The sequence below is a fragment of the Oncorhynchus tshawytscha genome, linkage group LG16 (genome assembly GCF_018296145.1).
Source record: "Oncorhynchus tshawytscha isolate Ot180627B linkage group LG16, Otsh_v2.0, whole genome shotgun sequence".
Classification (NCBI taxonomy): domain Eukaryota; kingdom Metazoa; phylum Chordata; class Actinopteri; order Salmoniformes; family Salmonidae; genus Oncorhynchus; species Oncorhynchus tshawytscha.
In genome coordinates this window covers 20,939,069-20,965,733 of record NC_056444.1, presented here as the reverse complement: position 1 = coordinate 20,965,733, position 26,665 = coordinate 20,939,069, and the positions used below count along the sequence as shown (strand labels likewise).

At 43.7% G+C, this 26,665-nt stretch overlaps 1 protein-coding gene across 7 annotated transcripts in view; it reads right to left on the bottom strand.

Moving 5' to 3' along the window:
* Positions 1 to 201: 201 nt before the first annotated feature.
* Positions 202 to 26,665, bottom strand: part of LOC112234917 (methionine synthase reductase-like) — a 40,882-nt gene continuing 14,418 nt past the window's right edge. For all 7 annotated transcript variants that reach the window (XM_042298962.1, XM_042298961.1, XM_024403242.2 and 4 more), the window contains 6 exons: positions 22,550 to 22,592; positions 20,730 to 20,910; positions 20,539 to 20,657; positions 10,566 to 10,658; positions 2,130 to 2,315; positions 202 to 2,018 (listed from right to left, as the gene is read on the bottom strand). In XM_042298962.1, the coding sequence (XP_042154896.1) occupies positions 1,874 to 2,018; positions 2,130 to 2,315; positions 10,566 to 10,658; positions 20,539 to 20,657; positions 20,730 to 20,910; positions 22,550 to 22,592 (767 nt within the window). In that variant the 3' untranslated portion in view covers positions 202 to 1,873. The remainder of the gene's footprint in view (positions 2,019 to 2,129; positions 2,316 to 10,565; positions 10,659 to 20,538; positions 20,658 to 20,729; positions 20,911 to 22,549; positions 22,593 to 26,665) is intronic.

Genomic DNA, 26,665 nt, shown 5'->3' with positions numbered 1-26,665 from the left:
CGGTGGCCATGACGGGGCCGGAGGATCCGCGGGGCTCTCCGTCTTCAGATGAGAGGGTCATTTTTCAGGTGGGGGTGAAGGGATGCGAATAGGCTAGGTAAATAAGGAGTAGGCGAAGAGTGATGCGCCTTCCCCAAAAACCCAGTCAGCAGCGACGATGTTCAGGGGGTGTTGCTTTGTCAAAGACGAGGCCAAACTTGATTAAAGTTTCCCCTCTTGTTTATTACACACTGGGTGAGCTTGGTGCCATTAATCAAGCTTAAGCATGTGTATGTGTTGTGTGTTCGTCAAGCATGCGTGTGGAGAAAGAGCCTGAACCTTACTTCCTTCTCTCACTAAAACAACAACTTTTCTCACCTTTTAGCAGACATCTAAGCGATTTGCTTAACTTATCTTTTGTCCTTTAGCAGGGGATGATAAATTGTTCTCTAGCTACCAAGGCCTACTGATATTTGCACCCCCCCCCAAAAAAAATAATTCAGCCTTGGGTTAAGAATGATAGCTGCATGATAACGTTTGTGGATTGTGGATCAATGAAAATACCATTCATCACATTCAATACCCAACTCCTTTCCACCTTATTCAGTGACGTTTAGAAAACAGCCTTGGTGACTTGCAGCCTGTAATTCCTCCCTGACACTCAGCCTGGATGCCAGCTCGTCTCAGCTTCAACCAAATCGTTTGGCCAAAGACATTTTGTGCATGAAAATACAAATTACCTCTCATCATGGTTTAGTGACGTCTATACAGTACGATGACCTCGGTGACTCATAACCTGTATCATTCCATATGACCCTCGGGTCTCATGTTGTCATGGCAACAAAAGGAGTTGGCTAAAGCAGACAGTGAGACAGGCATCCAGGCTGCAGGGACAACGGTTTCAAACCACCACTACTGATATGATGATCCTCTGACAAAGTGGAGCAGCAGGAGAAAGTGGCCGAGACTTATTGATAACGTCCAATCCGCTCTGGTATTCATTGAACTGTGTTTGAAATTCCTCCAATTTGTCCAGTCCGTAACACAATTCTCCACTCCGGTCCGACCTCATGGACAGGCCTAAACTTTCCTCTGACAGACAAGAAGAAGTTGATTTGTTTACTTGGCAAAGCTTTATTGAGTGTGATGTTGTCATCCATTCTCATACAGAGCCCCAGCCCAGTCTAGCCCAGCTGTGGAGACTGTCAAAATCTTTTCCCTCTCCCATCCTGACGAGAGGCCTGCTGATATAAAAAGACTAGCAGTGTCTGAAGATTTAATTCTGAGAAGTCTCTCTAGGGTACGGTGGAAGGCCCATAGCGAAAATCCTTCAATTAACTAACCGCCGACTACAGCTTCATCTAGTGAGGAAAGTCACCTTGAACAATTGAATTATTCTCTAATTAAAAACACAATCATGCCATATCAATCAAAATGCATCACCTTTGATCGTTATCTCTGAATGGGTTTCATCTCGTCTTGTACGCGTGCCAAGATAGGTTTCACCCACCATATCACTCATTATCATCATACAGTGAGCATAAGAAATACATCAGAGGCCTTTAAACCTGTTCAAGCAAACACACCTTTTGTATTTTTGCACACAGCAAAAAAAGTATTGGAAGACAAGAATGTGAAGTAGGATGAGGAGTAAGCTAAACAGGCAGTGTGTTAGTCTTGCATAATTCCACTATAAAACAACTACAGTACTTGAAACTCAATCTTCTATAGTCAGTTTATGAAGTTTATGGTCAGGTGCTATGAGGCCAGAGGAACAACATGCAACCCAATCCATATGGTCAGCTTGTGTTGCTTAAAGGAAATGAATGGCCCACTAAAATTATATATGGATATTTTCGGTCTGTGACATAAGATATGTTGAAGATTCATCCACTCAGCACCATATGTCCTGTAAATAGTGTTTCTCCTCCCTGAGTCCAGCCAATCTCTTCATGGCATCTAGTTTATCCAGCTGAAGCTCTGCTGATACCATCTCTATCAGGGTTTCGTTCACGTCTTTAGCCATGTTCTTAGCATCACTGTGGGAGCAAAGTAATTAAGTCAGTAAATCCAGATCCACTAAAATAATGAACCGGACTATTCCATGGTTTTCCTATTGACATCATCATCACCATCAAACCTAAGCTCACCCGCAGACGTAGAGGTATCCATTCTCCTTGAGGAGGAGGTTGGTGAGATCTTTGGCATGGAGGAGCAGGTTATGTTGGACATATCTAGGACCTGTCTTGGTCTCTGTCCCCATCTGAGTGTCTCGCGAGAAACACACTTTCAGATGGTTCAGGGTTCCTTTACCCACAAACCCCTGCAGCTCCTCTCTGGAGAAAAAGAAGAAGAAAAGTGTGAGCGAGAGCAAGAAGAAAAGAAAGAGGAGAAAAGAGAGAGAGGACTAAGCAAGATAACAAAGAATAAGAGAAGCGCGAGAGGAGAAGAAAGAGAGTTAGTTCATGGCATGAAAACAGTTTTCATTTCCAAAATAGACAAAAAACAGTCAAGCTGAATAAAGTTCCATCCCAGCCGTGTGTACAAGCCTACCTATAAAAACACAGGCCACCGATACGTCTTATTTAATGGAAGATAAATGGTCAAATATGGATTTCATAAGCAAGGTTGAGGCCCTCTTATAAGCATATTTTTTACAATCAATCCACCTATCCTTGCCACAACACTGTGTGTGTTCCATCTCAATATGTTTTTTAATAGGGCCTTGGGTAGGTAGCAACAGTAAGGTCTAGTGAGTTTTCTGAGCCGGTGAAGAACCTTACCCAAGGTTGGAAGGAAGAAAGGAAGACGAGACAGACGAGAAGATGCAGAGACAGACAGACAGACAGACGAGAAGATGCAGAGACAGACAGACAGACAGACGAGAAGATGCAGAGACAGACAGACAGACAGACGAGAAGATGCAGAGACAGACAGACAGACGAGAAGATGCAGAGACAGACAGACAGACGAGAAGATGCAGAGACAGACAGACAGACGAGAAGATGCAGAGACAGACAGACAGACGAGAAGATGCAGAGACAGACAGACAGACGAGAAGATGCAGAGACTGACAGACAGACGAGAAGATGCAGAGACTGACAGACAGACGAGAAGATGCAGAGACTGACAGACAGACGAGAAGATGCAGAGACTGACAGACAGACGAGAAGATGCAGACACTGACAGACAGACGAGAAGATGCAGAGACTGACAGACAGACGAGAAGATGCAGAGACTGACAGACAGACGAGAAAGATGCAGAGACTGACAGACAGACGAGAAGATGCAGACACTGACAGACAGACGAGAAGATGCAGAGACTAGACAGACAGACAGAGATGAAGATGCAGAGACTAATGCAGACAGACAGACAGAGAAGATGCAGAGACTAACAGACAGACAGACGAGAAAGATGCAGAGACTGACAGACAGACAGACGAGAAAGATGCAGAGACAGACAGACAGACGAGAAAGATGCAGAGACAGACAGACAGACGAGAAGATGCAGAGACAGACAGACAGACGAGAAGATGCAGAGACTGACAGACAGACGAGAAGATGCAGAGACGAGAAGACAGACAGACAGACGAGAAGATGCAGAGACTGACAGACAGACAGACGAGAAAGATGCAGAGACACACAGACAGACAGACGAGAAAGATGCAGAGACAGACAGACAGACGAGAAAGATGCAGAGACACAGACTGACAGACAAACAGACGAGAAGATGCAGAGACAGACGAGAAGATGCAGAGACAGACAGACAAACGAGAAGATGCAGAGACAGACAGATGAGAAGATGCAGACTGACAGACAGACGTGAAAGATGCAGAGACACAGACAGAGACAAACAGACAGACGAGAAGATGCAGAGACACAGACAGACGAGAAGATGCAAACTGACAGACGAGAAAGATGCAAACTGACAGACGAGAAAGATGCAGACTGACAGACGGACAGACGAGAAGATAGACAGACAGACAGACGAGAAGATGCAGAGATAGACGAGAAGATGCAGAGACAGACAGACAGACGAGAAGATGCAGAGACAGACAGACAGAAGATGAAGATGCAGAGACAGACAGACAGACAGACAGACGAGAAGATGCAGAGACAGACAGACGAGAAGATGCAGAGACAGACAGACGAGAAGATGCAGAGACTGACCGACAGACAGACGAGAAGATGCAGAGACAGACAGACAGACAGACAGACGAGAAGATGCAGAGACAGACAGATGAGAAGATGCAGACTGACAGACAGACGTGAAAGATGCAGAGACACAGACAGAGACAAACAGACAGACGAGAAGATGCAGAGACACAGACAGACGAGAAGATGCAAACTGACAGACGAGAAAGATGCAAACTGACAGACGAGAAAGATGCAGACTGACAGACAGACAGACGAGAAGATGCAGAGACAGACAGACAGACAGACGAGAAGATGCAGAGACAGACAGACAGACAGACGAGAAGATGCAGAGACAGACAGACAGAGACAGACGAGAAGATGCAGAGACAGACAGACGAGAAGATGCAGAGACAGACGAGAAGATGCAGAGAAGATGACAGAGACGAGAAGATGCAGAGACAGACAGACAGACGAGAAGATGCAGAGACAGACAGACAGACAGACAGACAGACAGAAGATGCAGAAGACAGACAGACAGACAGACGAGAAGATGCAGAGACAGACAGACGAGAAGAGAAGATGCAGAGACAGACAGACAGACAGACGAGAAGATGCAGAGACAGACAGACAGACAGACGAGAAGATGCAGAGACAGACAGACAGACGAGAAGATGCAGACAGACAGACAGACAGACGAGAAGATGCAGAGACAGACAGACAGACAGACGAGAAGATGCAGAGACAGACAGACGAGAAGATGCAGAGACAGACAGAGAAGATGCAGAGACAGACATGCAGAAGATGCAGACAGACAGACAGACGAGAAGATGCAGAGACAGACAGACAGAGAAGATGAAGATGCAGACAGACAGACAGACAGACGAGAAGATGCAGAGACAGACAGACAGAAGACAGAGACAGACAGACGAGAAGATGCAGAGACAGACAGACAGACAGACGAGAAGATGCAGAGACAGACAGACAGACGAGAAGATGCAGAGACAGACAGACAGACGAGAAGATGCAGACAGACAGACAGACAGACAGACAGACGAGAAGATGCAGAGACAGACAGACAGACAGACAGACGAGAAGATGCAGAGACAGACAGACAGACAGATGTACAGACAGACAGACGAGAAGATGCAGAGACAGACAGACAGACGAGAAGATGCAGAGACAGAGACAGACAGACAGACGAGAAGATGCAGAGACAGACAGACAGACGAGAAGATGCAGAGACAGACAGACGAGAAGATGCAGAGACAGACAGACAAACAGACAAGAAGATGCAGAGACAGACAGACAAACAGACAAGAAGATGCAGAGAGACAGACAGACGAGAAGATGCAGAGACAGGCAGACATATGTGGTCTGGTTAAAGGAACTCTGGTGAAGATCGTTTTGCAGTAGCCGGGAGACTTTTAAAAGCTAGTTTTAATCAAATAAGGAGACCATGACTAGGATAAGTAAAAATGCAGTAAATACTGCAGGAGAGTAGAGTAAAGGAGATGTATTGTTATTATTTCCCATTCTGCTCTTTCCTTCTTTCTCGTTCACCTTCATTGGGTTTAATGTTATGTATTGTTGCTGCAACAACACCATTACCATGTTAATCTGGACACTCATTACAAACAATTAGTATTTTTTATTTATTTATATATATATATATTTTTTTAACCTCTGACAGCCCTGCAACTAAATCCCTAGATTACCAAGTATGTTAAACGCTAGAACAGGGTTCTTTATCTGGCAAGCCTGCTAGCTGAATTTAGCCCGCAATGGTTTTATTTGGCGCCCCAAGTTTACTGAGCAAAAAAAAAAAATTGAGAGAGATTTTGGGGGGGGGGGATTTTCATTGTTGGACATTAAAAAAAAGTAAAAACACCAGGAAATCAGCTCCAAGTGATTTTAATTTTGGAAATTTGTTCTCAAGTACATCCCATGCATAATAACGAGACGTGATCATATCCAAATGTAAGCAAGGTTTGAAATGCTAAAGTTTTAGTCAAATATTATATCTGTTTGGGCTTCTTGGTGTCAATTTGCAGCCTACAAATTATTTGTAATTATGTACCGGCCCCTCGACCATCCGCTCAAGAAAAAAATCATCCCAAGGCTGAATCTAGTTGATGATCCCTGCCCTAGAATAACAAGAGAAAAAACAGGAGAAGGAAGAACAAAAGAGAAAGAAGAGGACGTGTGTCCTAGACACCGGGCCGGTGTGTCACCTATGGTATCAACTGAGCAGTGATGAGGGTTCACTTCCTGGTTTTCAAATAAAAACAAAGAACACTGACCCTTTAACGTGAGGCATTGTAGATTGCGTCTAATTGTAGATCTGAAGATACGACCAAGTTCTGTAATTCTCCAACTTTGTCCATTCTAATTTACTTTGCCTCACAAAATATCTTCCTCATTGTGCGTGGGGACAAGATCCACATGGGTCCAATACCAGGAAAGTTGACCACGGTTCCATCTTTGATGACAAAGATTTTACATGCGGATTACCTCATTTTTATACCCCAGTGAAACAGGAAGCCATGGAAGGTCACAATACAGTTTATTATACTGAGGTCAACTTAAAAAAAGTAGAATGTTAATGGAGATTTAATTGTTTGTTTATATTTATAAGAATCTTTAGGGGTGCCAATCATTTTGACAACTATCTTTTTGAGAAAAAAAAAGTACTCGTTATACAAAATCTCTTTCTCTGAGCAATTGTATTAGTATAAAATCTAATTTCCTCCTTTTTTAGCATACAATATAGCTCAGTATTTGTATTTATTTTATAGTATTTTTTTGCTCATCTGTATCAAAAGGTGCCAACAGTTATTGGACCTGACTGTATAAGACTGTCATGAGAGACATACAGCATTGCCATTTCCTCCCTCTCTCTCTCCTTACCCCTCTTCTGTTGAATGTCAGGCAATATCATGCAACTTTAATTTCTGTTTGAAAGGTTAATATCCTGGTACCAGGGGTCCCACCCACACCCCACTGTGCCATGCTCTTCTCTTTGGCCTCAGTCAAACCCTGGTGTGTGTTGACAGAGAAAACAACCCTGGTCCGGTTGTGGGACTCTGGGCCCTTAATGGCCCTGAACAATGGCCCTGTAACTCCATTTCCCTCAGCAGTGAAATCACAATCCATGAAGAGGGAGGGAGGGTACAAGGAGGGAACGAGCGAGGAAGGGAGAAAATGAGTGCAAACTGCAGGGGGTCCGAGTGTCTGGTTGCACGTAACAGACTGGAGGTCAGATTGGTGTCAACCTCTAACACAGATGTTAAATGTTGGGGTTGATTAGGCTGATCCCATAGCCTGTTTGCTTTTAAAAAGAACATTCTGGAATGAACTTTACTCTATAATGTCACACCGAAGATGTCAGGGTTTAGCCTAGGACCACAGGATATATTTAGCATCAAAGGGAACACATCATTTTTTTCTAACAGTTCACATTTCAGACCCCCACTGATGGCTAGTCGGGTTAGGTCAATAATAATAATAATAATAATAAAGAACATGTGAAACATTGTAGGCTGTTTTTTTTCTGGAGTAAAGATTAATATAATGATTTTATCATGCTGCAAGAGAACATGTTTGAATGCTGACATGGGTCATTCACACAGTAAACATAAGAGTTTCATACATAATATTAATCCAAATGTACCTTCCTACAGCGCAAGAAAAATCTTGTTTACGTCTTCGCGAAAATGCAGCATTTGGTTTTGATTGATACAGCTGTTTCATGCTCATTAGCACATGTTAAATCGATTCAGTCACGGGGGGGCCTCCATTTTGAATTCCCCCAGATAGAGAGACCCACATTGTGAACAAACACCCACCAGCCAAGGATACCTGGCTGTGAAGACGTATTTAACAAAGAGATAGAGGGCAATATACGAATACAGGCAGATTTTTCTTTGATCTGTTCTTTAATGATTTCTGCGACCAATGCACCGTTTTGTGATCTAGTCAGAAGACAGCTTTGATTGGTGCACTGACCTTCACATGGTCTTGTGTTGGTAGTGTTATGAGTCATTTGAGGAAAGCTTGGTAGATTTGCATTCTCTGTGAAGTAAGTTTGGTTTGAAACAAAAATGGTTTCAAGTCTTCTGAACTGGAACTGCATCGATTGAAAGTAAGATGTCGCTGACAGATACGGCAGGTCTGTTTCTAGCTCCTAAGCACATTTGTAATATTTTTTTTTTTGTGTGTGTTATTTCTCACATTATTAGCCCAGAATTTGTTTTGTGTTATTACATACAGCCGGAAAGAACTTTGGGATATCAGAGCAGTGGTGACTCACCAGTATTACGACCAGGAATACGACTTTCCCAAATTGGATCCTTGTTCGTACCCCCCCAGGGCAATTTAACTTATTCCAGAGGCTGCTCCAAAACACCACCGGCGGAGAAGAGGTATTCTAAGTGGACTTCTAGTCCGACTCAGGAGGCGTGCACACCATGCACTGCTCCAAAGTATATTACTCGCTAACGTTCAGTCTCTGGATAATAAAGTAGACGAGCTCAGGACGAGGATCTCCTTCAGGGATTGTAACATACTCGTATACTGTCCCAATCTATACAGCCATCTGGGTTCTCAGTACATTGCGCAGACAAGAATAAAGAACTCTCCGGGAAGAAGGCGGTAGTGTATGTTTCAGAATAAAATACTCATGGTGTGATTGTATTAACACACAGAAACTCAAAACTAGACAAGGAACTAGAATACCTCAATCAAATGCCGACCGTATTACCTCCCAATATAATTATCTTTGGTTATAGTCACAGTACAGAGACAAAGTGGAGTTGCAATTCAACGGTTCAGTCATGAGACGTATGTGGCAGGGTCTACAGACAATCACGGACTAAAAAGGGAAAACCTGCCACATCGCGGACACCGACGTCTTGCTTCCAGACAAGCTAAACAACTTCTTTGCCCGCTTTGAGGATAACACAGTGCCACCGACGCGGCCCGCTACCAAAGACTGTGGGCTCTCCTTCTCCGTGGCCGTGAGTAAGACATTTAAAACGTGTTAACCCTCGCAAGGTTGCCGGCCCAGGCGGCATCGCTAGCCGGATCCTCAGAGCACGCGCAAACCAGCTGGCTAGAATGTTTACGGACATATTCATTATTTCCCTATCCCAGTCTGCTGTCCCCACTTGCTTCAAGATGTCCACCATTGTTCCTGTACCCAAGAAAGCAAAGGTAACTGAACTAAATGGACTATTGTCCCATAGCACTCACTTCTGTCATCATGAAGTGCTTTGAGAGACTAGTCAAGGAGCATATCACCTCTACCATACCTGACACCCTAGAACCTCTTCAATTTGCTTACCACCCTCATAGATCCACAGACGATGCAATCGCCATCGCACTGCCCTATCCCACCTGGACAAGAGGAATACCTCACTGACTATAGCTCAGCATTCAACACCATTGTACCCTCCAAGCTCGGGGCCCAGGATCTGAACCTTGCACTGTGCAACTAGGTCCTGGACTTCCTAATGGGCCGCCCCTAGGTGGTGAATGTCAGGAATTGTGAAAAACTGAGTTTAAATGTACTTGACTAAGGTGTATGTACACTTCCGACTTCAACTGTATATGACCAATACAATTTTATTTGATCTAGTGTCATATCTACTGTCTCTCTCTCTATGGGTTTGTGAGCTTTGAAACACTACAGTGTAAAATATACCCTCCATCCAACGATATGCCCCATCCCAGCTAAAAGCTCCATGTCCCTGTGTACGTACCAGTGTTGCTCAGTAGCCCATACAGTAGGGGTCTGCAACTGGCGGCCCGTGGGGCAAAACTGGCCTGTGAGTGATATATTTTGGCCCACCGACATAGCATAAGACATAAGCAATCGTGTCTCAATGTAATCAAGGTATGATGAAATGATTGTATTTTCAAATACAATCTCTTATTGGGCTTAGTTGGTTAATTCGCAATGTACAAATTATTCTAATTATGTCCGGGGCCCCCGGCCATCCTCTCCGACAAAAATCGTTCCGAGGGTGAATCTAGTTGCCTATCCCTGCCATACAGTGTAGTTCTAGTGAGACATACTGTATCTCTGTGGTCCTATGTGGCAGCCAGACCATAATCCTGTCATTTGAAGTTTAAAGTCTTGTCCTTCAAGGTCCAATCTTACCGCCTTCTCAATCACGCCACCGCCATCAAGGACACAGAGGAAGTGATGCGTTCCAGTGAACCACACTGTCACAGAACATCCTCACTCAGATAGTTTGTTTACATGATGATCTGCACTCTGATTGTAGGAAAAGTCCAAGGTCACCAAGGTGGGTGCTAGACATTGGGGATGCATGGGTGCGTCCAAAATGGGATCACACTCCTTATATAGTGCACTACTTTTGACCAGGGCCCATAAGGAATAGGGTGCCATTTGGGAAAGACCCCATGTTTGTCAGAATGACCCTCACCTAAACAGGAAGTCTTGATCTCTATGGCGACAACCGAAGAACAGCCAGGTCTCACCAAACTCTGCCTCCGGGTTTTCCTCCCTCTCCTTCTCCCTGAAAGACAAAAAAGGAGAAAATAAATAAATACACAAGAGAGCTCAAAGCCCAATCAATAAAAACACAGAGAAAAGACGGGACAGTCCTTGCTCACAACAGAGGTTAAATGGAGCAGTGACACTGCTGTATCTATCTCTCTACAACACCAATAGAGTAGTGCCACAATTACCTAATGCATGGATGGGAATGACACAGTACAGAGGGGACACGAAAAGTACACGCTAAAAAAAGATGGATCACACTCCACAATGCATGAAAATGAAAACAAGAACTTGAGTAGGCCGGCACCCGTATGTGTCAGTGTTTTCCACAAGTAAATAGAGTATCCAGCCAAATACAAAAAAATAGCCAGCCAGGTGACTACATTTTCTGCCTAAGGAGCTCCATTTTGGTGTCACCTGGTACATTTAATGGCTTGATTCCATCCAAAACACAGTGAAATTATTGAATCCTTTATTGAGTTTACCTCAAATTAGAACAATGTGTGGCAGTATTGTGTAGGAAGACATGACTTTACAATTTAGATGACTGAAAATGTATGAATTCAGTTTGTTAGATGTTTTGGATATCATCTAGGTCAAGACCTATATGCTCAGGGCCTGGTTTCCTGATAGCGATGAACGGTTAACATGAGTGATTCCCTACAACGGTAGAAGATGTAACATGCGTTTCCCTAAACACCACGCAGAAAGCATGTGTCGGATATGGATACAGCGCTGCTCTCCGACCAAATTTCTCCATTCAAATCGTACCTTAACATTAGAATTATAACCTATAATAATGCACTCAATCACAGATTTATTTGGCACATGACCGCGCACGTTGTTACACGTCATGAAATATACAAAAATGTAGCCTACAAATAGAACATTACATGTAATTACAATATATTTGAAATATATCGGCCTATGTAGCCTATAGGCGTACCGTATTCATATTTGTATGCCGTCATCTCGGTTATTTCATTTTTGATCCTTCGCTTCAAATGCAAAGACATTGGTAACTGTGTATTTGTAGTGAACTTCGTTCCCAAGTTATCGGCGGTCACAGAGGGACTGGACTTATTCCACACCGTTGTTACAACCGGAATTCAAAATGGATTACGGAGATATTTTTCTCACCCATCTACACACAGTACCCCATAATGACAAAGTGGAAACATGTTTTTAGAAATGTTTGCAAATGTACTGAAAATGAAATACAGACACTCATTTACATAAGTATTCTCACCCAAGTCAATACATGTTAAAATGACCTTTGGCAGTGATTTCAGCTGTGAGTTGTTCTGACTAAGTCTCTTAAGAGCTTTGTACACCTGGATTGTACAATTTTTGCACATTATTCTTTTAAGAGGAAATCCTTTGGTTTACTTGTCCCGATAAGATATAATAGACATATAAGCAAGTTGCATGATTTATGAATGGCAAAGCGATCAGGGCCGGATTACCGAACGGGCAGACAGGGCTTGTACCCCGGGGCTCTCGACCTCCAGGGGGCCCCTAACCAATTCTTGTTGGTTTTTGAGTTGTGGGCCCCCTGGAAGTTGGTGTCTCAGGGACCCAAATACAGTAGTCCGACCGTTTCAAGGGATATAGGAGATAGACTTTGTAGTCAGTTCGACACCCTTTTATAAACTAGTCAACTTACTGTTTAGGTGTCAAAGCACAGTAAAATAGCCTATTATGCCCCATGACTTCATGTGGCTGGCTACGACAAACACGCGAAAGAAAATAAATTAATGTGCCAGAAAACAATAATTAGGCTAAGTACGACTCATCGTTACCACATTACATGGGACATTCATGAGCATCATGCTTTCTCCCTCTTCCGTGGACATTTTTGAACTGACAGGCAGCCTATCCTACTATCACCGCTCGCTTTGTGACTGACAGGCAGCCTATCCTATCACCGCTCGCTTTGTGACTGACAGGCAGCCTATCCTATCACCGATCGCTTTGTGACTGACAGGCAGCCTATCCTATCACCGCTCGCTAGAAGATGCATATCGTTCATTCTAGCGGGAGAGGGCACTATGGACTAGCGAATTGAACCTTTTAAATGAAAGGAAACCTAGTTAATACGAGGTGGAAAAAGTAACCGTCTGAAAATGATTGTAACCGTCTGATTAGCTGACGTCCGGCGCAAATGGAAAAAACTGATGTGTGTGTGTGTGTCTAAATCTCCCCACTGAACGTAAGCCCCACTTCTATAAAAGTGATTACTCCTGTGGCCAACGAGTCTGGCAGGGCTTCCAGAATCCTTTGCACCGAGTTGGCACAAAGACACAAAACACTGAGGCGGTGTGATGCTATCTACACTGCACACCTGCTGGGCACACACACAAACCTTTACTAACGCATCAGTCATCTGGCCATCTAAAAAGGTCAAGCGCCATCACCATGCCCCATCTGGGCAGAGAGAGAGGTGACAAGAGAACAACTATTCAGAAAGAACTAGAGAAGAAAAGCTGGAAGAAGGATGGGATGGAGTTCTCATCTCTTTGTGGAGAGCTGCAGTAGTCAGAGGCCCTCAGGGATAAGATGTTACTTCCTGGGTTTAATACCTAACCCATTCACATCCACAGAATGAGTCATTGTGAGGGGACTGACGTCACATTTCTAATTTCCTAAAGCGGTGTGAATTGAAACTCGCTCTGGATGACAATGACAATGTTTTGTAGGAAAAGGACTGGTAATTCACAAGCAAAGTACAGTCGATAGCTTTTCAGAAGACCCCTGATATGACATAGACCTTTTCTCTGTCCTAGCATTCGGACTCCTGAGTCTGGTTCAATAGGTCCACAGACAACGCAATCGCAATCACACTGCCCTAACCCATCTGGACAAGAGGAATACCTATGTAAAAATGCTGTTCATTGACTACAGCTCAGCATTTAACACCATAGTACCTTTCAAACTCGTCATTAAGCTCGAGACCCTGGGTCACGACCCCACCCTGTGCAACTGGGTCCTGGACTTTCTGACGGGCCGCCCCCAGGTAGTGAGGGTAGGAAACAACATCTCCACCCCGCTGATCCTCAACACTGGGGTCCCACAAGAGTGCGTTCTCAGCCCTCTCCTGTACTCCCTGTTCACCCACGACTGCGTGGCCATGCACGCCTCCAACTCAATCAAAGTTTGCAGACGACTCTACAGTTGTAGGCTTGATTACCAACAATGACAAGACGGCCTACAGGGGGAGGTGAGGGCGGTGTCAGGAAAATGTGTGGTGTGTGGTGTCAGAAAAATAACCTCACACTCAAAGTCAACAAAACAAAGGAGATGATCGTGGATTCAGGAAACATCAGAGGGAGCACCCCCCTATCCACAGCGACGGGACAGTAGTGGAGAAGGTGGAACGTTAGGTTCCTCGGCTTACACATCACGGAGAAACTGATATGATCCACCCACACAGACAGCACCTTAGGAGGTTGAAGAAATTTGGCTTGTCACCAAAAACACTCAAACAGATGCACAATTGAGAGCATCCTGTCGGGCTGTATCACCACCTGGTACAGCAACTGCTCCGCCCACAACTGTAAGTCTTTCCAGAGGGTAGTGAGGTCTGCACAACACAACCGGGGGCAAACTACCTGCCCTCCAGGACACAGGAAGAACAAAAAGATCATCAAGGCACAACAAGAACCACCCGAGCCACTGCCTGTTCACCCCACTATCATCCAGAAGGTGAAGTCAGTACAGGCGCATCAAAGCTGGGACCGAGAGACTGAAAAACAGCTTCTCAAGGCCATCAGACTGTTAAACAGCCATCAATAACATTGAGTGGCTGCTGCCAACATACTGACTCAAATCTCAAGCCACTTTAATAATTAAAAATTGGATGTCACTTTAAACAATGCCACTTTATATAATGTTTACATACCCTACATTATTCATCTCATTAGTATATACTGTACTCTATACTATCTACTGCATCTTGCCTATGCTGCACGGCCATCGCTCATCCATATATATAGATATTCTTATTCATTCCTTTACACTTGTGTGTATAAGGTAGTTGTTGTGATTGTTAGATTACTTGTTAGATATTACAGCACGGTCAGAACTAGAAGCACAAGCATTTCACTACACTCACATTAACATCTGCTAACCATGTATATGTAACCAATAAAATTTGATTTGGAGATGGAGAACCTTGACTGGACAAGGTTTCTGAACGCTCCGATTCTGAGCATTCCAATAAGTCTCATGAAGCCTCCCTTGGGTAAGCAGACCAAACAAGTGACATCATCCACTATTGTCAATCTGCAATTCCTGAGTAAAAGTCAGTAAACTAATTTAATTGGGCTCGTCTTCTCTTCCCTCTAGGCCTCGCCTCGCTCACCTCTCCACACAAGGAGCAAAATCAATAGGAAAAACATGGCTTCCAATTCTATCACATCTCTGCCCAGAACACAGGCCCCGAGGGACGCAGCATCACAATATTACAGCCAGATACTCCATTTTGGGTCCAAATAAGGCAGTTGCCTCTCAGATGAACAGGAAGCAGGGGAAACTGTGATTCAGCAGGAGCAAGGTCTCCTCTGCCCTTTTTCATGTTCAATGGGGTTTGATGCTCTGTGTAAGACGGTGTTGAGAGATTTAAGAGACTGTGATAAAATGTACCTGTACGCGATGATTCCAGGAAGTGCCACTGAGCTATGATTACTAATGTTTAACATGCCCTATTTTGAATGCATTCAGCTGAATATGGCAACCCTATGGAGAGCAGTTTACAATAACAAAAACTCTACCTGTCATCTGATGAACAACCTCAATTAATAATGTCAATCAGACCACTTGTTGCACTGATGAATGAAAACAGCATGCTACCCTGACTGTTTAAGATTTGTAACAACCCAGCCTGATCCTCAGGTAAGGTCATCCTGCTCCATTACTCATCCTTAAGCTCAGACATGGCTAATCAATATCAGACAGCCGGAGGTCTCCAGATCCCACTGAGACAGTTATGACCCTTCAACCGCTCCCTCTCTCTTTTGCTTCCGTGGTTACAAAGTGGAACAAAGTACTTTTCAAAACATCCATTGATTGACAGAGGCAGACAGAATGAGGGAAGGGGGAGGGGAGAGGGAGCGACAGAGAAAAGAGGAAGAATTGAAGTGTCCCCATGCTGTTTTTGTTGCTTAAAGGAGGCACCTTCAGGTTTTGTTGGTGATAAAGCATCCTGCTGTCAAAATGAACGTTGTTATCTCTTATCAAAGCACAGCATCTGGGGTAAACGCCTTGTTTGGAATCTTAATTCGGGTACTGTACAAAGCTTTCCTCGCGACAGGTTTTACAATCTGCCAGAACCATGGCAGGGGACATAGAGGTGAAGAAGGAGAAAGAGTGAAGGAGAGAGAGCGGAGAAAGACAAGCAGACTACTAGAGAAAGAGAGCAAGACAGGCAGAGAGGGGTGGGGGGCATGAAGAGACGAGGGAGAGAAAATATGAGAGAAGAGAGACAGGTACACTGAAAGATCGGTTTGCCCCAGCGTCTTCCTCGCCTTCCAGCAGTGAAAAGCTTTATATAGAGAAAAGGACCGTCTATGGAGGAACACAAAGGAGAGAAAAGCACTGTCAGACTGCACTTAAGAGGCGAGAAGCCGCCCTTCTACAGCAAATCATCAGGGCTTACTGAAAGTTGCTATGTACCATCACTACCATGTATGTTACTGATTGGTGTTATTGTAGACATTAAACATTTTCAGAATGCTATAGAGTGGAATATCCCAGTTATATCAATCAGATTTGAAAGAAGGTACATCATGTAACTTGATAGCTATGTAATCTGAAAAACCTTTCACATGTAAGAGGACGCTTAATGTAAGATTCCTTGGGCATATGAGCAGATCCCACTGATGGCTTGCCTCTGAAGCTAAGCAGGGTTGGTCCTGGTCGGTCCATGGATGAGAGACAAAATGCTGCTGGAAATGGTGTTGGAGAGCCAGTAGAAGGCACTCTTTCCTCTGGTCTAAAAAAGATCCCAATGCCCCAGGGCAGTGATTGGAGACATTGCCCTGTGTAGGGTGCCGTCTTTCAGACGGAAAGTGAAATGGATGTCCTGACTCTTTGTGGTCACTAAAGATCCCATGGCACTTATCGTAAGAGTAGGGGTGTTAACCCTGGTGTCCTGGCTAAATTCCCTATCTGTTCCTCATACCATCATAGCCACCTAATCATTCCAAATTGGCTCATTCCTCCTCCCACCTTTCCCCTGTAACTATTAACCAGGTCGTTGCTGTAAATGATGTGTTCTCACTCAACTTACCTGGTACAATAAGGGTTCAATAAATAAACAATGACATTCCACACAAAACCAACATTGAATTTGCAGTCCCATACTACACTAAAGAAGCCTACTAAGAAAAATAGAGAAACACACACTGGAGAGCATCTTTTCTCCAGATGGGACATTGCTAGTTTCTTCTTGGTCAAGGCTAAAGCCTGGGATGTGCCAAGAAACATTGATTTATTTAGTTGGTGACAAGAAAATGGAAAAGCTATTAACATGAACTAATGCACTGAACAGCAGGAAGTGATGTCACTGAACGTTGTATGAGAGAACACTCCCCATCACGACCTTGACATTTGCGGTAGTCGGACTAGCAACATAAGTCATTCATCAACCACACACACACGTTGGCGTAGTTGGCGGGTGGCATGTGACCGTGTCATGGTAGGTGTTAGACATTCATCAGTCCTGTAGAGGGGTAGTGTCCTGCAGGTGCAGACAACAGACAGCTCTCCCCACTGAGAAACATCAGCCACCTTCTAGAACATTCATCAAAATGCAGTCCCAACACAAACACACCAGCCATTAACCACCAACACAGCGTCACCTTAATACACCCACACACACGATTAACCACCAAACAGCATCACCTCAGAATACTTGCACACACGCCAGTGAATACCAAACAGTGTCACTCGGAAGATATCACAGAAACAAGACAACTGGAGCTGACTGGTAAACAGCTGAGTTGTCAGGAACTGTCAAGTCACTGTCTGAATCATTGAGGTATAAAAGAACAGTCTGGATGAAACATTCAGGCCAGCAAAGTGTTTCAATATGGAAACAACTTTATTTGTACTGTCACAATGACAAGTGATACTGGGTATTCTAGGTGGATAAAAATAATCAAACCGGATATAACTTTATTTAGGCAGTCATAATAACATGGTGTAAGATGTTAGTAGGATGTTGGTGTAAGTAAGGTGTAAGTAAGGTTATTGTCATGCAAAACACTGCCGGTCTCATCGTAATTGACCCCCAATTACCATAAACACATACAAGCTGCAGAGGTGTGCCTTTGGAACATCGACATTTCAAAAAGTTGAATAAATCAATTTAATATACACCATCACGATAAATCTATTTATGTTAGGCAGACAAGATACACTTATAAGTCCCATGCCATTATATGGTTTTATAGTAAGACGACGACAATTGAACTTAACTGAATAAAAGAGAAATGATATTTTTCTCATTCCGGAGCGAGTGCAACTATGAAGTGACTATGAAGTGACCACTTCAACTATGAAGTGACAAAAGTGACCATTTGAAACGGGTCTATGCTAGATTTAGAGTTATTTGGCAACTTTAGTTGTCAATAAAATAAACCTTCAAATGTCTTAGAAATCTAAACATATATGGGCTGCATGATGCGTCTATAGGCTATTGATGATTTGATAAAATAGCCCAAAAAAATTGCGTTCCACATGCTGTTCTCTCCTCGAGGAAGGGTATCATATTTTCACTATTCTCAATTTATACTTGTCTTTACTAATATGACAAATTAGTTTCGATTTAGAATTGCCCATTATCATACAAACAAGAACAGGGGCAGGGGAAAAAAGACACGTCATCCATATGCACTCGAATATTGAATGGAGACCGCATACCCGCTGGTTTGTTTTTCAGGCTTTTCCGGTTATTTCACTCCACGCATCAACCACTTAACGGAGCATGCAGCCCCTCGCTGGGCGACAGGTGATATTCGCCCCCAAAACTCTGTATGCCAGGGTCTCTCCAGCCCTGTGGCGACATTTAGCCAGTGCTTAATTTGGAAAACCTAGTGAAATCTGTTTGGGAACATCAATAGTAACATGTATTCACAACTAAACCTATATCATTAAACTGTTGACAGCCCCTCTTTCTGCATAAAGGAGAGGAGATGGAAACGCATGGTGGTAAGATATTATGTCGCTAAAAGGTCATGTGTCAGCCTTTTAATTATGAAAATTTATTTTTTAAATCCCCTATTACTAGGATATTCAAAATCAAATACACTAAGTGTAGACTTAGCCATCCCGCACAATCAATGAACCAGCATAGGCCTATGCATACGCATAAACTTTAATATGCATATGGGTGTTTTGAATGACTCATCACCGTAGAAAGCCCTGTCCTTGTGTTAAGCTTTGAAACAACATCCACAACGACCATGTTTTCCACGCAGTTTCAACCTGTTGTTGAACCTCTTTTTTTCAAATTGATCAATTGCAGTGAAGTGAGTTTTAAAAAGGACGATACTGTTTTGATGATAAGTGTTTGATGTGATTTTCCATTGGATTTGCATTGCTGTCAGAGGCGTTAGATGGACAACAGAGCCCTGAGTACCAGGGCATTAGGACCTGATGGAGAGACAGTAGTGCCCTGAGTACCAGGGCATTAGGACCTGATGGAGGGACAGTAGTGCCCTGAGTACCAGGGCATTAGGACCTGATGGAGGGACAGTAGTGCCCTGAGTACCAGGCCATTAGGACCTGATGGTCATTAGTGAGTTGGGTACTAACAACATGTCCAGAGTGTATACTAGGAGGTTACCGTGACTCAACGATCATGTGGAATTTTACTGCAGTGACTGCAGGTGTGGCGGTAATACAGTCACGGCAACAGCCCTGGCAACAGCCCTGGGTCTAAGATGATGTTAGTAGGCTTTTGGTGATGTTAGTAAGCTTAGCTACTCCAAATGACTCACAAAGTTAATCTTGTCAAATTACACCAAGTAGCACCTTTTACAAGCCATTATTTATGTATTCTATCATTGTTAACAGCTGGTCTTTTACAAGGCACACGCGCACACACACACACACACACTCGCACACAGGTCAATATTGCTTTTACACCTCCACAGTAGGTGGAGCTATGATTTACATTAATGACACACTAACGGTCTACTGGTCTCTTTACATTCAAATCAATACGTCTCCTTCGGCCAGTTTGACCCATAACTGACCCAGAACTGTTCATTAGAGTCATAAACACCAGATAGACAGACTGCAGCTCTGGAATGGCTTGACTTATTACCTCAGTGGAATGTTGCCCTTAGGCACAGATCTAGGATCAGCTTACCTTCTCCAAATCCTGACCTTAACCTTTAGGGGTAGAATGCTAAGCTGACCTTCGATCAGCATTTAGAGGCCAGGCAATTTCCTCCTACAGGTAGTTTAAGTGAAGTAGAAGTGTTAATCACAGCAATGTCTGCAATATTACTACCACCATTAAACCACTATCCAAGACATATTGGAAAGAGAGTGTTCTGAATCTTTGATGGGATCTATTGTAAATGATTATGGAGATTAATGCAAAAACTTGATTAACTACCTCTTGACATCACAGTTAACACTTGATTTGATGACACACTCGTCAAAGCTGAAACACTTCCTATTGCGTCATGGTTGTTATAGCAACCTGGTGATTAACATATTTATGTTCTTGACCAGTGCACACTCAGAGAGTAAGCTTCACAAGAAATGTGTCATCAAAACATAAACAACGCACCAGTTCCACTAATCAGACAAACAAGCATCACTTATAACAGAAGAGTACCCTGGGAGTGTTAGTATGAATCCTCCATCTTTGAGGGCAGTACCTTTGTTGTAGGAAACCAATGAAGGGCGCAACGCCGGTGCCTGGTCCAATCATGATGAGGGGTTTTGAGAGGTCAGAGGGCAGGTGGAAGGAGCAGTTCTCACGCAGACTCACAAAGACCTGGGGTCAAACGTAAAAAAGTGTTATGGTGTGTCACACGTGCACACACACACAGGTTACTCCTCTACTCACCTTAGGGAGGGTCGGGGTGCTGAAGGGCTGAGCCTTGCTAGGGTTCAACAGAATGGGGTTGACGAGGTCAGAGAGCCAACCAGTACACAGGCCCTGCCTCCCCGTGGGTCTCCAAGTGCATGCTGGGAACTCTATGACGTTGAACACAAAGTGCAGCTGACCTGGATGTCTGAAACTGGAGCTGAAGGAGAGAGGGAGGGAAAGGGGAGAGAACGGAAGGCAAAGTGAAAGGGGTTATAGCAAGGCGAGTGTGATTTATTTTTAGAATGCATTGTTTTGAATTATAATGACCCAACCAAAGCCGGGCGGGTTGTCCGCTTTGACGCCTCGCTCAATTATAACGTGTCTCTATTTTTTGCATTTTATCGCTGGCAAACAAAACTATAAAAATGTCATTATTCCTTTTTTTCCAAGCTCATTTAAATGGGAAGATGTAGCTACGGGTTGAGGCTTTACCATACATGCTAAATTAGACCAATTCATCCACTTACAGAAACATCACTAGCAGCAAAGATGATTGGAAATATCCTGCTAGCATACAGTCACTGCTCTGCCTGTCCTTACCACCCGCCTGGCTCCGCCCGCCCCCTTTTGGTGAGTCTTTCACTTTCGTGTACAATCTTGTTGTAACAATAAAGTGAAAAAGTATTTGCCCCCTTTCTGATTTACTCTATTTTTGCATATTTCGCAAAAGTTGAGAAATTTAGAAAGGGGACCAATACTTATTCACAGCAACTATAAGTGGATTTGAGTAATTTAGCAGATGCTGTGGCTGACTGTATACCATAGCAAGGAAGTAAGAGTCCTGTTGGTGCACCACTCATTAGGCTATGGAAATAAGTGTGAAAGTTAATGTGATACATCATTAGATACTGTAGATGTGCTACAATAGGTAGATGAAATAGGGGATGCTATACTCTACATTGCAGAGAGTAAACAAGCCTTTGGTTCTCATCCAAACACTAACTGTACCCTCGCTCTTTCTTTAATATTCGCCTCTTTCTCTGATTCCTCTCCATCTAGTGGATTGCTCTCTCCCTCTCACATTTTGATTTCTCTTCCTCCCTCAATCTTTCTTCCCCCTCTCTGATTTTCAGTCTTCCCATTCTGCAGGTCTCTGGGGACCTCTATTGACCACAGCATCAACGATGCAGCCTCCTAATGCTCCAGCTGCATCTGATCGACTACAGTCCTCCCACCAAAGCACGCACAAAAAAAAAAAAAACACACAGCTTCAGACAAACACAACTAATGAGCATAGGAAAACTGTGTTGACATGTTTAAAATGGTACTAATGGACAGTAATGTAAGTGATAATGTAATGGTTTCCCACTCTCATTTGTTGTGTGTGTGTGTGTGTGTGTGTGTGTGTATCTGAATACTTGTTAGTCTCGTGGAAAGGAAACAAAACACAAAGCCGATGTAACTTCTTTTAGGAAAACAGCCCTAATGTTGGAAAACAAAACATCATTATGTTGTCATCCAGAGTCACATTTATTTATTTTCCAAACTATAGCACATCATATTTTACATATAGCAGGTTTGTAAAGGACCAAGGAGTCAACTTCGTGTTTTTATATTGCAATACTGGTATCGTCCCGGCCATAGGATGGATAAACATTCTGCTATTGACCTGAACCTCTACTGTGAACAGCGGTTGGCCTTCACAACAGACCAAGATCAACATGACTACATTCAATGTGCATTCACCCATTTTAGGTTTGTTTGATTTGGGTCACAAAATGAAGAAGCAAAGTATGCGCCTGGGTTAAACATTAGGAAAACTATGAAACACTGTAGGAACTACGAGACCAGCTTACCTTGCCGCTGAGTACGGTCTTGGTTGCAGTTTAGGCAAATGTTCTGAAAGAAAAAGGAAAACAACTGGTGGAAGCATATTCCCTCTGATGTTTCCTTCATATCCCTATCCCTGTCTGATGTTTCCTTCATATCCCTATCCCTGTCTGATGTTTCCGTCATATCCCTATCCCTGTCTGATGTTTCCTTCATATCCCTATCCCTGTCTGATGTTTCCTTCATATCCCTATCCCTGTCTGATGTTTCCGTCATATCCCTATCCCTGTCTGATGTTTCCTTCATATCCCTATCCCTGTCTGATGTTTCCTTCATATCCCTATCCCTGTCTGATGTTTCCTTCATATCCCTATCCCTGTCTGATGTTTCCGTCATATCCCTATCCCTGTCTGATGTTTCCTTCATATCCCTATCCCTGTCTGATGTTTCCTCCATATCCCTATCCCTGTCTGATGTTTCCTTCATATCCCTATCCCTGTCTGATGTTTCCGTCATATCCCTATCCGATGTTTCCGTCATATCCCTATCCCTGTCTGATGTTTCCGTCATATCCCTATCCCTGTCTGATGTTTCCGTCATATCCCTATCCCTGTCTGATGTTTCCGTCATATCCCTATCCCTGTCTGATGTTTCCGTCATATCCCTATCCCTGTCTGTTTCCATCATATCCCTATCCCTGTCTGATGTTTCCATCATATCCCTATCTGATGTTTCCTTCATATCCCTGTCTGATGTTTCCGTCATATCCCTATCCCTGTCTGATGTTTCAATCATATCCCTATCCCTGTCTGATGTTTCAATCATATCCCTATCCCTGTCTGATGTTTCAATCATATCCCTGTCTGATGTTTCAATCATATTCCTGTCTGATGTTTCAATCATATTCCTGTCTGATGTTTCCGTCATATCCCTATCCCTGTCTGATGTTTCCGTCATATCCCTATCCCTGTCTGATGTTTCCTTCATATCCCTATCCCTGTCTGATGTTTCCTTCATATCCCTATCCCTGTCTGATGTTTCCTCCATATCCCTATCCCTGTCTGATGTTTCCGTCATATCCCTATCCCTGTCTGATGTTTCCGTCATATTCCTGTCTGATGTTTCAATCATATTCCTGTCTGATGTTTCCGTCATATCCCTATCCCTGTCTGATGTTTCCGTCATATCCCTATCCCTGTCTGATGTTTCCTTCATATCCCTATCCCTGTCTGATGTTTCCTTCATATCCCTATCCCTGTCTGATGTTTCCTCCATATCCCTATCCCTGTCTGATGTTTCCGTCATATCCCTATCCCTGTCTGATGTTTCCGTCATATCCCTATCCCTGTCTGATGTTTCCGTCATATCCCTATCCCTGTCTGATGTTTCCATCCTATCCCTATCCTGGTCTGATGTTTCCATCATATCACTGTCCCTGTTTGATGTTTCCATCATATCCCTATCCCTGTCTGATGTTTCCATCTATACCCATCTGATGTTTCCATCTATACCCCTATCCCTGTCTGATGTTTCCATCTATACCCCTATCCCTGTCTGATGTTTCCATCTATATCCCTATCCTTGTCTGATGTTTCCATCTATATCCCTATCCTTGTCTGATGTTTCCATCTATATCCCTATCCTTGTCTGATGTTTCCATCTATATCCCTATCTGATGTTTCCATCCATATCCCTATCTGATGTTTCCATCCATATCCCTATCCCTGTCTGATGTTTCCATCATATCCCTATCCCTGTCTGATGTTTCCATCATATCCCTATCCCTGTCTGATGTTTCCAACATATCCCTATCCCTGTCTGATGTTTCCATCTATATGACTTGAATTCTAAATAAATCACAGCAAAGAACCCCCACACCATAACACCTCATCCTCCATACTTTACGATGGGAAAAACACATGCAGAGATCATCCGTTCACCCACACTGCATCTCACAAAGACAGCGGTTGAACCAAACATTTCCAATTTGGACTCCAGATCAAAAGACACTGGTCTAATGTCCATTGTTCATGTTTCTTGGCCCAAGCAAGTCTCTTCTTCTTATTGGTGTCCTTTAGTAGTGGCTTCTTTGCAGTAATTCGACCATGAATTGCTGCAGTCTCCCCTGAACAGATGATGTTGAGATGTGTCTGTTACTTGAACTATATGAAGCATTTATTTGGGCTGCAATTTCTGAGGCTGGTAACTAATGAACTTGTCCTCTGCAGTAGAGGTAACTCTGGGTCTTCCTTTCCTGTGGGGGTCCTCATGAGAGCCAGTTTCATCATAGCGCTTGATGGGTTTGGCGACTGCACTTGAAACGTAACATTTTTTAAATGTTCCATATTGACTGACCTTGGGATATAGACGAGTAATGATGGACTGTCATTTCAAATCAAATCAAATTTTATAAGTCACATGCGCCGAATACAACAGTGAATATTACAGTGAAACTTACGAGACCCTAACCAACAATGCAGTTTCAAAATAATACGGAAAGAATAAGAGACAAAAGTAACAAGTAATTAAAGAGCAGCAGTAAAATAACAATAGGAAGACTATATACAGGGGTGTAGATAGTACTGATACAGAGTCAATGTTACAGGGGCAACGGGTAGTTGAGGTAGTATGTACATATAGGTAGAGTTATTAAAGTGACTTTGCATAGATGACAACAGAGAGTAGCAGTGGTGTAAAGAGAGGGAGAGGGGCAATGCAAATAGTCTGGGTAGCCATTTGACTAGATGTTCAGGAGTCTTATGGCTTGGGGTTTAGAAGCCTCTTGGACCTTGACTTGGCGCTCCGGGACCGCTTGCCGTGCGGTAGCAGAGAGAATAGTCTATGACTAGGGTAGCCGGTGTCTTTGACAATTTTTAGTTCCTCCCTCTGACACCGCCTGGTAAAGAGGTGCTGGATGGCAGGAAGCTTGGCCCCAGTGATGTACTGGGCTGTACACACTACCCTCTGTAGTGCCTTGCGGTCAGAGGCCGAGCAGTTGCCATACCAGGCAGTGATGCAACCAGTCAGGATGCTCTCGATGGTGCAGCTGTAAAACTTTTTGAGGATCTGAGGACCCAGGCCAAATCTTTTCAGTCTCCTGAGGGGGAATAGGTTTTGTCGTGCCCTCTTCACAACTGTCTTGGTTTGCTTGGACCATGTTAGTTTGTTTGTGATGTGGACACCAAGGAACTTGAAGCTCTCAACCTGCTCCACTGCAGGCCCGTTGATGAGAATGGGGGCGTGCTCGGTCCTCCTTTTCTTGTAGTCCACAATCATCTCCTTTGTCTTGATCCCGTTGAGGGAGAGGTTGTTGTCCTGACACCACACGGCCAGGTCTTGGATCTCCTCCCTATAGGCTGTCTCATTTAGTAAAACGGATTTAAGTTACCCTGCATTAAAGTCCCTGGCTACTAGGAGTGTCGCCTCTGGGTGAGAGTTTTCCTGTTTGATTATGGCGGAATACAGCTCATTCAGTGCTGTCTTAGTGCCAGTCTGACTGTGGTGATATGTAAACAGCTACAAAAATACATGAAAACACATGATAAGCTGTAGACCACACTACCTCAGGTGAGCAATAGTTCGAGACTTCCTTAGATTCGAAGACCAGCTGTTGTTTACAAAAATACATAGTCCGCCACCCCTTGCCTTACCAGTCGCCGCTGTTCTATCCTGCCGGTACATCGTATAACCAGCCAGCTGTATGTTGATATTGTCATTGTTCAGCCACGACTCCGTGAAGCAAAAGATGTTACAGTTTTAATGTCCCATTGGTAGTTTAATCTTCCTCGTAACTCTGCGATTTTATTCTCCAAAGATTGCACGTTTGCTAGCAGAATGGAGGGAAGTGGGGGTTTATTCGATCGCCTACGAATTCTCAGAAGGCAGCCCGCCCTTCGGCCCCTCTTTCTCCGACTCCTCTTCACGCAGATCACAGGGATCGGGGCCGGTTCCCGAGGAAGCAGTACATCCTTCGCGTCGGGCTCATCAGAGTTGTGGAAGGAAAAAACGGACTCTGCTAGTCCGTGGTGACTAATTTTAGTCTTGATGTCTAGAAGATCTTTTCGGCATAAGAGACGGTAGCGGCAACATTATGTACAAAATAAGTACAAAAATAACAATGCAAATAAACGAACAAAAAAACA